Source organism: Piliocolobus tephrosceles, chromosome 6, assembly GCF_002776525.5.
Source record: "Piliocolobus tephrosceles isolate RC106 chromosome 6, ASM277652v3, whole genome shotgun sequence".
Taxonomy (NCBI): domain Eukaryota; kingdom Metazoa; phylum Chordata; class Mammalia; order Primates; family Cercopithecidae; genus Piliocolobus; species Piliocolobus tephrosceles.
In genome coordinates, this window is record NC_045439.1 from 930,462 (window position 1) to 940,971 (window position 10,510).

The 10,510-nt window shown below is 63.2% G+C and overlaps 1 protein-coding gene across 3 annotated transcripts; it reads right to left on the reverse strand.

Moving 5' to 3' along the window:
• Positions 1-474: 474 nt before the first annotated feature.
• On the reverse strand, positions 475-9,202 carry PLD4 (phospholipase D family member 4). Of its 3 annotated transcripts, none has more exons than XM_023205764.2 (11): positions 8,714-9,202; positions 6,491-6,580; positions 5,839-6,032; positions 4,728-4,956; positions 4,277-4,397; positions 3,597-3,724; positions 2,764-2,964; positions 1,827-1,966; positions 1,535-1,700; positions 1,358-1,454; positions 475-943 (listed from the first exon to the last, which is right to left on the reverse strand). In XM_023205764.2, exons 1-11 carry the CDS (start codon positions 8,738-8,740, stop codon positions 744-746), a joined length of 1,593 nt encoding a protein of 530 aa, XP_023061532.1. In that variant the 5' UTR covers positions 8,741-9,202; the 3' UTR covers positions 475-743. The 3 variants fall into 3 exon arrangements, with proteins under 3 accessions (XP_023061532.1, XP_023061533.1, XP_023061534.1); XM_023205765.2 differs by having other exon boundaries at positions 4,773-4,956; positions 8,714-9,188; XM_023205766.2 differs by lacking the exon at positions 6,491-6,580 and having other exon boundaries at positions 8,714-9,186.
• Between the last annotated feature and the right edge of the window lie 1,308 nt (positions 9,203-10,510).

Consider the following 10,510-nt stretch of genomic DNA (forward strand, 5'->3'; position numbering starts at 1 on the left):
CCGGGTCCCCTCTCGCCCTCTATGCCCCTTGAGCCGCGGACCCCCTCCGGCTCTCCGCGTCCCCTCAGCCCCGCTCCCCTCCCGCCCTCCGCGTCCCCTCAGCCCCGCTCCCCTCCCGCGCCGCACCTGTCGGGCGCCGTAGGAGCCGCCCCCTGGCGGTGGGTGCGCGGCGCTGCGCCTTGGTCTGCGTTCCCTCCGCGGGAGTCCCGGGCTTGGGCTCCGCGGCTCTCACTCCCCACGGCAGCCGCTGGGCGGGAATTTGGGTTCCGGAGCGCGGCAACTCGGCGCGGGGTGGGAGATCGAGGGTTCGCTCCGCCCGGGGGGCCCGTCTGGTCCCCGCCCCGCCCCGGGTTCTCGCGGACCCCGGACTAGCCGAGGCGCTGCCACGGCAGTCGCGCGGCGCGGCTTCGCAGGGGCGGGCCCTTGGCAAAAGGATGAAGGGCCGCCAGCGCTGGACTCACACGGAGGCACTGGGAAGCCACGAGCGTTTTTTAGGCCTGGCCTGTGGGCCAGGAGTCAGGGTAGCGGCCTCCTGGAGGGCTCCCTGGAGGAGGCGGGGCTTAGGGGGGCCGGACCCGGAAATCGGAGAGCTGGCGGGCGGTGCGCGGCGCCCGGGCGGTCGCGGGCGGCTCCGGGCGCAGAGCCGACCCGGGCTGCTTGCAGGAGGAAGCGGCCGAAGCCCAGGCCGGGTCCGAGGGGAGGGCGGGTGCGGGGCGGGGTCGCCGAGAGAAAAAGGGGCCCCCTCAGCCCTGCCAAACACAGTCCTGGCCCGGGGCCTGTCCGTCCAGGCCGACGGCGTAGCGCGAACTCCAGTCCCGCTCAAAGAGCCGCCGCAGCCGCTCCTGCACCGTGGCCCCCGCGGGCTGCGCGCCGGGGCTCTGGGTGAGCACCAGGCCCACCCCCGCCGTGCTGCTGAAGTAATCCTCCGACCAGTTGGAGGTGCCTGTGGGGAGGACGGAGGGACGCTGGGGCGCCGGCTCCCACAGGCCTCTCCGCAGCCCGCTCGGCGCCAGGCCCGGCCGCGGTGTGGGGACGGTTGGCAGCCGGCCCCGCCACTGTCCTCAGACCCCAGCCGGGAAGCCCCTCGCTTGGGTGCGGGAGGGACAGCTGGTCGCGGAGGAACTCCAGCCTCATCCCGCGGCGCCAGGCGTCCTGACTCGGTGTTCTGGGGCCCTGTGCGGCCCGGTGACCGGCGGGTGGCCTGGTTCCCGGAACTCCATGGAGACCCCGTCCCCCTTCAGCGGCAGCCCCTCTGTCCTGAGGTGTCCACGCCGGTCACAAAGCCACTGCCTCCCTCGCCCGTGCCTGGCCACCCTGGGGCCCGCCCGCCCGCCCGCCGTGATCTGCTGGCGCTCACCTATGTAGGCGGCCTTCTCCGTGACCATGAACTTGCTGTGGTTCACCCGGCTGAACGGGATGTTGGAGTGATTCCCCACCGGCACGATGAAGACTTTCTTAGGGGAGCAGAGGCAGCGCGTCAGGAAGGGCGGGAGGAGGGCGCCTTCCCCACGCCCGGCTGGGAGCGCGCCCTCACCACGTCCACGGAGACGTTGGCCGCGGGGTTGCTGAGCGCCTGCAGGGACCGCAGGTACGGGAACATGGTGGGGTCCGTGTTGAGTCCGCAGCCGACCAGCAGGCGCACGCGCACGCCCTTGCCGAAGGCTGCCGCCCGCAGCGCGTTGTCCAGCACGGGCCAGTACCTTGGGGTGGGGAGAGGCCGGGCTCTGCTTACAAGCCCTGGGCCCGGCAGGGGTCCCAGCAGGACGGGACGTGCCCAGGAGCTGCCCATCAGCAGAGCAGGCTGCCCGCCTCCCGCTCAGACCGACCTGCGGGGGTGGCTGAAGCGCGTGGTAGGGAAATACTCCATCACGGAGGCATAGATGAACTCCTGGGCGCTCCCCATCACCGCCAACAGCGCCTCCAGGTCAGGGGTGCGGCCCTGGGGGCAGAGTGCCGGCGGCGATGCCTGTGACGGGAGAGGGGTGTCTGAAGGCTCTGCCAGCCCAGCCCGTTCTGGACTTGTGACCCCACCATGCACCACCCAAGAGGCCCCATGTGGTGGTGGAGGGATGGGGCCCAGGTGCCTGGAAACCTGACGAAAAAAGGGGTCGGTTCGACAGGGGTCCTGGGGACTGGCTGAGGCCTGGCAGAGCGCGGGGAAGCAGCTGGACCACCCTGGGCTCCAGGCTGGATTGACCTCCCAGGAACAGTTCCTGGTCATGGGGACGCTTCTCCAATCCCTTCAGGGTGCCAACCCCCCAAGTCCATCTAGGGAGGTTTCTCTTGTTCTGATACAGCCTCTACTGCAGATCAGTCCCTGGGCTGGCTGGGGTGCTGTCCACCCCCACCCCCGTGAGCTGATAAAGGAGGATCTGCCCACCCCTCACTCTTCCCTTCCTTCCCCACAGAGCAAGTGGGGTTCCCCTCCCTCTCCAGCGCCCAGCTAAGCCCCTTGGCCTCTTCCAGGAGTCTGGAGACTCCCCGGGCCGCAGGGCCTCCCATCACCTCCTAGGCAGCCTGTTTCCCAGGGGTGGTGCTGACCAGCTGTCCTCCTGGAGCCAAGCCTGCCTCCAGGCACAGCCCAGAGCCTGCTGATGCCAGCCTGCTGCTCACCCCAGGGCCACAGGCCCACCCATGGTGCTGGCTGCCTGAAGACCCAGCTGATGCTGCTGGTGTCTACAGGGCCAGCCCAGAGGGCTCCCTGTGGGTCTGGCCAGCCGGGGGAGAACAGGGGCCTCTGATGGGCTCCTCAACCCGCCTTACTGAGAAGTAGGCAGTGGTGGGCACCCCATCAAAGAGGCCCTGGAAGGGCTGGAAACGGTTGATATGAGATGAGAAGTTCTGAGGCCACGTTTTGGGGAGGACAGCCTTGGGCACCCCCAGCACCCAGTAGGTCTGGAAGGTCTTCTCCAGGTCTTGGGCCAGGTGGCTGCAGTTATAGATGACAGCGCCAAGCTCCTTCACCTGCAGGGACCAAAGTCAGGCGCTGTGGGAGAAAAACCCCTCAGTGGGGCCCCCACCCCACTCCACCCAGGCCAGGGATGCTGGGGCAGGCACAGCCCCTGCCCCACGGGTCCCCACTTGTGGGAAGCATTGCCTGTAGGAACCTATGAGTGTGCTGGTGGGAGGAGTGCCCAGCGGGTCCCTGTGGTTTTGAACATTGTATTGCAATGATCAAAGCAATACGTGTTTATTACAAAAACAATAGAAAATGCATCAAGGCATTAAGAATGGGATCATTCTTAATACCACTGTCAAGTGATAACCAGGCTTGCCTTTGCCATGACCATTCTGACACATTTTTCATGCATTGCTTTTCCTAAAAAGGCGTGTGTTTTGTAATCTGCATGTTTCCCTGGATAATGTGACTTGAACATCTTTCCATGTCATTTAATGTGATTCCACAGCATGAGTTCAGTGACTGTGTAGAATTCCATCATTTATTAGACCAGTCTCCAGTTGTTTCTGCCATGGTGACATTGTAAACAGTACTACACGACTTTCTCCAGATGCACTGAGATGTCAGGCCAAGTCCCCAGAGTTCAGGAGGGGAAGAGCTTCAGGCGGGCCTCCTGTGTTAGGGCCCTGGCACTCACCTGCGTCAGGGACCGCCAGTCCATGTTGGCACTGCCCATGTATATGTGCCGTCCATCCACAACCCAGAATTTGGAGTGCAAAACGCCCCTGGTGAGCCGCCCCATGGGCACCCGTCGTACCTGGGCACCTGGTGGAGAGTTCAGGCAATGGGATGGACTAGGTCTTGCTAAATGCCAGCTTCATGGTGAGCCTGACCCCAAGCTTATGACAGTGGGGTTGACTCAGATGTCCCCACAACAGTCCTACTAAGCTGCTGCTATCCTCATCCCCATTTTATAGGTCAGGACACTGAGGGATAGACTGGCCCAGGATCCCTCTGGGCAGCTCAGCTCCAGAGCCTGCCTTTGTGGTGACTGCCCATGGCCTCTTGCTCCCCAGCCAGAGGTCCCAGCCTGAGCCTCCAGCCAGGGGTCAGAGCTGCGGGGCTCAGCAGGGCTCCGAGGCCACCCATGCTCTGCCCTGTGGAAAATGGCACTTTTGGTTCCTTGGAACCAGCCCTATGCCCAGGTGAAGCTGACTCAAAGGACCTTGGAGCCCTGGGTCCTGCCCTCCTGGGGTGTCCTAGGGAAGCCCAGGACACCTTTCCCCCCCCCACCCCTTTTCCTTGTCCCATGGTGCCAGCCAGACAGCTCATGCCTGACACTAGGGCAGTGGGGCCCAGCATGGTGCAGGTACCCACCTCGGGCAGCCAGGACCTGTAGGTCGGTGGACTTCCTGGCCAGTGTTGGGCTGCTGGTGGCCACAGCCAAGGAAACGTTCCTGGCCAGCAGCTGCTGCAGCTTCTGCAGAAGGGCCTCTCCCTGCAGGGCCCGGCCAGCCATGAGCGCTGCCCTCAGGCTGCCCGCTCCTCCGCACCCCCACTAGGACCCATGCCCTCCTCAGGAGGCCCACCTGTGACTGCCCACAGCTCAAGGTCAGGTCAAGTATATGGATGACCCTTGGTTGAGAGCCAAACTGCACCAGGCACAGTCTGAGTGTTTAGTCACCCAGAGGCCCAGCTCCTTGACACCTCTGCCCTTAGAGCTCCCAAGGGAGTGGCCTAATCCCTGCTCCACGCTAGACCCTACCACCGAGTTGAGCCCCCAGGCCTGGTGCCCGAGACCCCTGCATAGATGGGCAGCCTGACTTGCTGTGTTTCCAGCACCAGGATGCGGTGGGGTCAGGGCGGGGCGCACCAGCTGGGAAGATGAGTCGTTGACCCCAATGTCGGGCCCTGTGAGGGACCAGTAGTATGAAGCCACGTGGACGCTCTCCTGGGCAGTGTCCAGCAGCTGCAGCCAGGCCTGGCCCAGAGGCTGGGCGGAGGGGCTGCCGGCTGCAGATGGCAGGTCCTGGGGGATGCTTTCCACAAGGACAAGCCTGTGGAGAGAGCCACACTGGGCTCAGTATGGGTGCGGGAGCCCCCAACCCGCCTCACATCACCTGCCCCATCCCGCTGCCAAGCCAGAGCAACTGTTGCTCAGGTGGTCCCCGGGATGAGCTCAGGCCAAGTATTCAGGGTAAGGGTTTAAGGTATAGGCAACAAAACAGACTGGGCAGGATGGGCCTGAGCCCAGCATGCTGCTGGGGTGGAACACCCAGGAGCACGTTGGGAAGGAGCCTGAGAGGGGCTGCCTAGTCCAGAGCAGGTTAGACTGGGGGGTCCTGGCCCCACCCAACCCTACGGCACTGCCCACAGGGAGCAGCTGCTCCTGAAGCCGGGAAGAGTAGAGCAGAGCGGTGGAGTCTGGAGTCTGGGGTGCCCTCCTGGTGTGGAAGCCCTTGGTGGCGGCCAGAGCTGGCCTGGAAGGGAAAGGCTGGGCTGGGGGCAGGCGAGATCCCATTTCCAGGGAATGTGTGCAAGATGGCCCAACAGGTTCCTCCAGGGCAGTCCTGGGATTCCAGGACCCCAACCGCAGGGAAAGAAGGGTGGGAGGGAAGGCTGAGGGGCGGGAGGGGACAGTGACACTACCCCCCAGGAGTGGAAAGACTGAGGGGGTGAGCCTCAGCACAGGCAGTGTTTTCCAGCCTGTCAGATCCCCTGGGTGGCAGCCTTTGTTTGCTGCAAAAAGCACCACACGCCTGCCCCGTCCCCAGCCCCCACTCCAGCTCATATGGTTGTGGCCCTCCCTGGTGACCTGCACCTTCCTAGAGGAGCTGGTAGAGGGCCACCCTTATCTCATGGGCAGATCCAAGGGCAGAAACACAGGCAGCAGCCCCAAACGGAGACCCGCCCCCGCAGGCCTCCATGGGCTCACTTACTGGCAGGAGTCCCTCTGCTTCCCGGCCTCCGCTTCCAGGGGCTCCAAAGCTGGGCTGGAACCATGCCCCCAGGACCTGGGCACGTCCTCGGGCTGCACCTGGTCCCGGGTGGGAGGACGGGGCACTTGCCACAGGAGGTAGGTAAGAGCCATGGAGCCCAGCCACAGCATAGCCAGTGCTCCCAGGACCTGCAACTGGATGGGGCAGCACCCGCAGGGTCACCAGGACAGGTGGGGGATTGACTTCTGGCTGGGCCACCATGGCCCCTCCAGTGCTGAGACAGAGACCATCTTGACTTCCCTGGACCTGTGCTGCCGCTGGGGTGGGACTAGGGTGGACGAGGGAGAGGGGAGGGTGATACAGAGAAGGGCCCCAGCCCAGGGTGGTGGCGGGGGTTGGGGGGCCTGCAGCCCACTCTGCAATGCTGTGGCTCGTGGTAACTGGCTCTCCCCAGCACCTCCAGCGGGGGGATAAAGGGAAGGTCTGGAGCAGCCCAGGGAGGCTTGCCTTGCCCACCGGTCAGGGCATCTCTGCTCCCCTCCTTGAGGGTGGAGGCCCCCTCAAGGCTGCTTGTGCCCTCTCCACTCTGGCTCACAGCTTCTGAAAGGCCACTGATCCCAGCCACCTCCTCCCTGGGGTCCCCCAGTCCTACCGTGCCAGCCTGTCTGTCCCACAGGCGGCGGGGCGGCATGGAGCACAGCCACATGGGGGTCACTGCTGCTCTCCGAAGAGGCTTCAGCATCTGCACAGGGCAGCCTGGCATCACCAGCAGCTCCAGCCCCGCCCAGAACTGCCCCTCAGTGCCTGGGCAGCTAGGCACTGGAGACACCCCTGCACAGCACCCACATAAGCCCCCAGAAGCCCCCCACTCATGCCCGAGGTCACACCCTGGATGTTGGGGGTATGCTTTCCACAAGGACAAGCCGTGTGGGTGTTGGAGCCTGCAGCCGGCCACATGTCACCTGCCCTGTCCCCCTGGCCAAGCCGGAGGGACTGCTGCTAAGGCGGTCCCCAGGGCTGAGGCTGGGCCGAGCGTGCGGGGTGGGGTGGGCATCTGTGCCTGGCCACATGCCCCGGCTTTCTGTGTCTCCCCGTTCAGGGTCTCCCACTCAGCGATGCTCAGTGAGTATCTAGGTATTTGTGTCTCAGTTCCCTGTTTCAACCACGACTGAAACTGTCTGAAAGCCCCATTTCTGCTTTTGTCGCTTGCTCCTCTTATTGCTGGCCTATAAATAACTGCTTCCCTCCTGGGCTGGGCTCCTGTCTTGGTCCCACGACAGCCCCTCCTGAGAGCCACAGGTCAGAGGGGTCAACTGGGCAGCACCCTGGCTGGAGAGGCTAGGCGTGGAGAGGGCAGAGATGGCGACGGAGTGAGACCCCTGCACTGCTGGGGGAGGGGGTTGTCCTCTGCTACAGGGACTCGCCTTGTCTCCTCAGAGCGGTCACCCCATAAGGAGCTGGGAGCCAGGCCATCTGGGCCCCGTGGCATGTGGGCTCCCACCCCCAATCCCACCCCAAAGCAAGCAGTCAGGCTGCCCCAGGTGCCACGATGGGGGAGGGTGCCTCACAAATACACAGGCACCCTCCCCGGGTGCAGGGAGGGGTCTGTGCCCAGCGTGGACACCTGGCTGGCCAGCCTCTGACTGAGACATCCACCAGGGCAGGAGCTGGCTGGGCCCTGGCCGGGATGGGGAGGTCTCCAAGGTTTGGAGCCTGGGCCTGGGCAGTGCTGAGTGCCTGTGTCTGCAGCCAGGCTGGGCGCTGGGACCCAGGGGCTCTGTGGGTTGGCTGTCCACCCGGGAGCAGCCAGCTCAGCCTCCAGGCCGCTGGGGTTCGTCTAGGCTGTCCTCCCACGAGTCAGAGATGAGGCCTTTGAGAACCTGGCCTGCCTCAGCATGGGGTGGGAACACCATAGGAGTCGGGCCTGGGCTGTGTCTGCCCTAGAGACCAAGCGTTATGGGAGATTGGGAAGGAGCATAAACCAAGTGTGGGGATGGGGACTCAGGCCAAGTCACTGAGGCCCAACTCCCCCCAAAATCGGGGTGTCCTGCAGAGGTGGGTCGGGTGCCGCCCCCACCCCAGAGCTGAACTCTGGGGGGTGCTCCCCCCACCACGCAAAGGGGACCTCAGGGTGCCTACCATGTCCCCACTGTCCCCAGGGATTCAGGGCCCAGCATCCGGCCTTTGCCCTCCCCCACTAACTCTCAGAGAGAAAACACGGAATCCTGGGCTGTGGCTGGGCAATGAGAGGAAACATGGAATCTTGGGCTGTGGCTGGGCAACAAGGTGCCAGGGCCGTCCTTGGACAGCTGCTCCCCACCCTCCCTGCCCTCACCAGAGAGGGCCTTGCTCCCTTAAATGCGCCAGGCAGACCGGCAGCTCAGAGCACAGAGGCCCTGCCTCTTGCAGGCCCCATCTCGGACTTGGAGCCCGTCCAAGGCCCCTCCCAGGACTATAGACCCCAGAGTGCCTCACCACCTCCTCTTGCAATGGAACCTGGGAGGCCCACAAGCCAGGTTGGCTTGAGCTGAGAGACCCCTGCAGAGTAGGGCTCTAGCCCCCTAGTCCCATGGTAGATAGCGTAAGACCCTGCAGGCATCAGAGGTCATGGCTGAAGGTGCCAGATTTTCTGCCCTGCAGGGCATTAGGCATGGCTGCCAGTCCCAGGCGGAGGTAGAGGGCCCAGCTGTCACCTGGCTGGGTATCACCCAGCTGCACGGATTGGGGAAGGAGCCAGTCATCTACAGGACTAGCTGGAGGCTGCGTGACTCTCTGGACCTGGGGTTGCTGGGAGGCTGAGGCCATAGGGAGGCAGACAGCAGCCCCTTTCCCAGGCCTGGCTTTTCTCATCTGCCCTGGCCTCATTGGTACATACCTCTGGGGGTCTTGCCTTGGTGTCCATCCTGATTCCAGCCGCAGACTGCAGGCCCTCAGCTCATGGGGCAGGCTTGGTACTGCCTGTGCTCCACACCAACCTCCTCCTCTCTGCAGCTCGCTGCTTCCCCTTCCAGCTACTTCCTCTTTGTCCTGAGAGGCCCCCTCTCATCCGAGACAGAAACAGCCGGCTGGAGCTGGGTGGGCGGGCTAGAGGGTGGGGCTGAGAACCTTCACCTCCAGGAAAAATCTACACCCCACTCCCTAGAGGTAGAGGCCCACCAGTTGCAGGCCTACGAATCAGAGTCAAGCTCAGCTACAGGCCACAGAGACCTAAGGAACAGCGGCTTCAGCAAGGTCGTTCATTACTCTCGAACACTAAGCAGGTCCAGGGGCTGGCAGGCTAGAGATAGGCTTGCTAGAGATGATGGCATTGCTCCACTGCCACTGGGAGCCTAGCCCCTCCAGTTTTCAGATCCCAGTCCCTAGGACCACTGCCTTCATGGCCTCACAATGGCTGCTGGAGCTCAGCCATTGCCTCTGTGTTCTTAGCAGAGAATAAGGGACATCTCAGAGGAGACTTCCTGGAAGTCCCACAGGGCACTTCCACTTATCTGTGATCTGGAACTTGATCTAGAACTTGGTCACGTGGCTACACTTAGCTGCAAGGGAGGCTGAGCAGTGGAGGTAACTAGGGTCTTTATCCTGGAGAACGAAGCTGGGGCCGCTCGCTGGCATATCTGAAAAGGTAGGCTTGGCTAGAGGCTCCCAGCAAGGGGCTCTGCCTCCCACTCCCTACCTCTACTGGGGTCCCTGAGTAGGGTCTGGGACCTTGAGAACACCCCTACTTTTCAGTGCAGTCTGGGTGTCCACCCTAGCTCCTCCTTGTAAGGCCTATGTAGGGCAGGGGTCCAGGGTGCTGGCCTCAGGGTGCCTGCAGGACACCTGTCAGCAGGGTGCAGTTCCCAAGGGTGGGGCCTGTCAGCTGCACCCCTGGGGCCAGTTTGGGTGTGCCAGGAAGTGAATGGGGAAGAGATCCAGCCTCTCCCAGCCCCTCCCAGATCGCCCTTCACCTTCTTGCTGCTCCAATTTGGCCTTGGGGTCGGTCCTTACCTCCCGGCCATGGCTGGGGAGCCTCTGCTCTCTGGCTGGGTTGCTGGATGCCTGAATGCAGCTGTGCCCCAGGCATGCCCCCGAGGGTTGGGTCCTCCAGGGACTCTGGGTGGGGGTTATTCTGGGTATGGGGGGGGCAGCCAGGTGGACCCTGCTGTGACATTTGCAGGGCTGGGGCGTGAGTACGAAGGGAGGCTGCCTTCCCCGCCCTCAAGCTAAAAGCAGTTAAACAGAATAGATTCTCTTCTTTTTTTTTTTTTTCCTTTGAGAGAAGTTTTGCTCTTGTACCCCAGGTTTGAGTGCAATGGTTTGTTTTTTTTTGTTTTTTTTGTTTTTGTTTTTGTTTTTGAGACGGAGTCTCGCTCTGTCACCCAGGCTGGAGTGCAGTGGCCGGATCTCAGCTCACTGCAACCTCCGCCTCCCAGGTTTATGCCGTTCTCCTGCCTCAGCCTCCCGAGTAGCTGGGACTACAGGCGCCCGCCACCTCGCCCGGCTAGCTTTTTATATTTTTTAGTAGAGATGGGGTTTCACCATGTTAGCCAGGATGGTCTCAATCTCCTGACCTCATGATCCGCCCGTCTCGGCCTCCCAAAGTGCTGAGATTACAGGCTTGAGCCACCGCGCCCAGCCGAGTGCAGTGGTTTTATCTCAGCTCACTACAAACTCCACCTCCCGGGTTCAAACG

Excerpts from the sequence above, each read along its gene's own strand:
- PLD4 (XM_023205764.2), bottom strand. The coding sequence starts at position 8,740 with ATGGACACCAAGGCAAGACCCCCAGAG. Across the intron at positions 6,033-6,490 it reads GGGACAGACAGGCTGGCACG|TTGCAGGTCCTGGGAGCACT; the intron begins GTAGGACTGGGG and ends TGCCCCATCCAG. Across the intron at positions 1,701-1,826 it reads CGCTTCAGCCACCCCCGCAG|GTACTGGCCCGTGCTGGACA; the intron begins GTCGGTCTGAGC and ends CCCCACCCCAAG.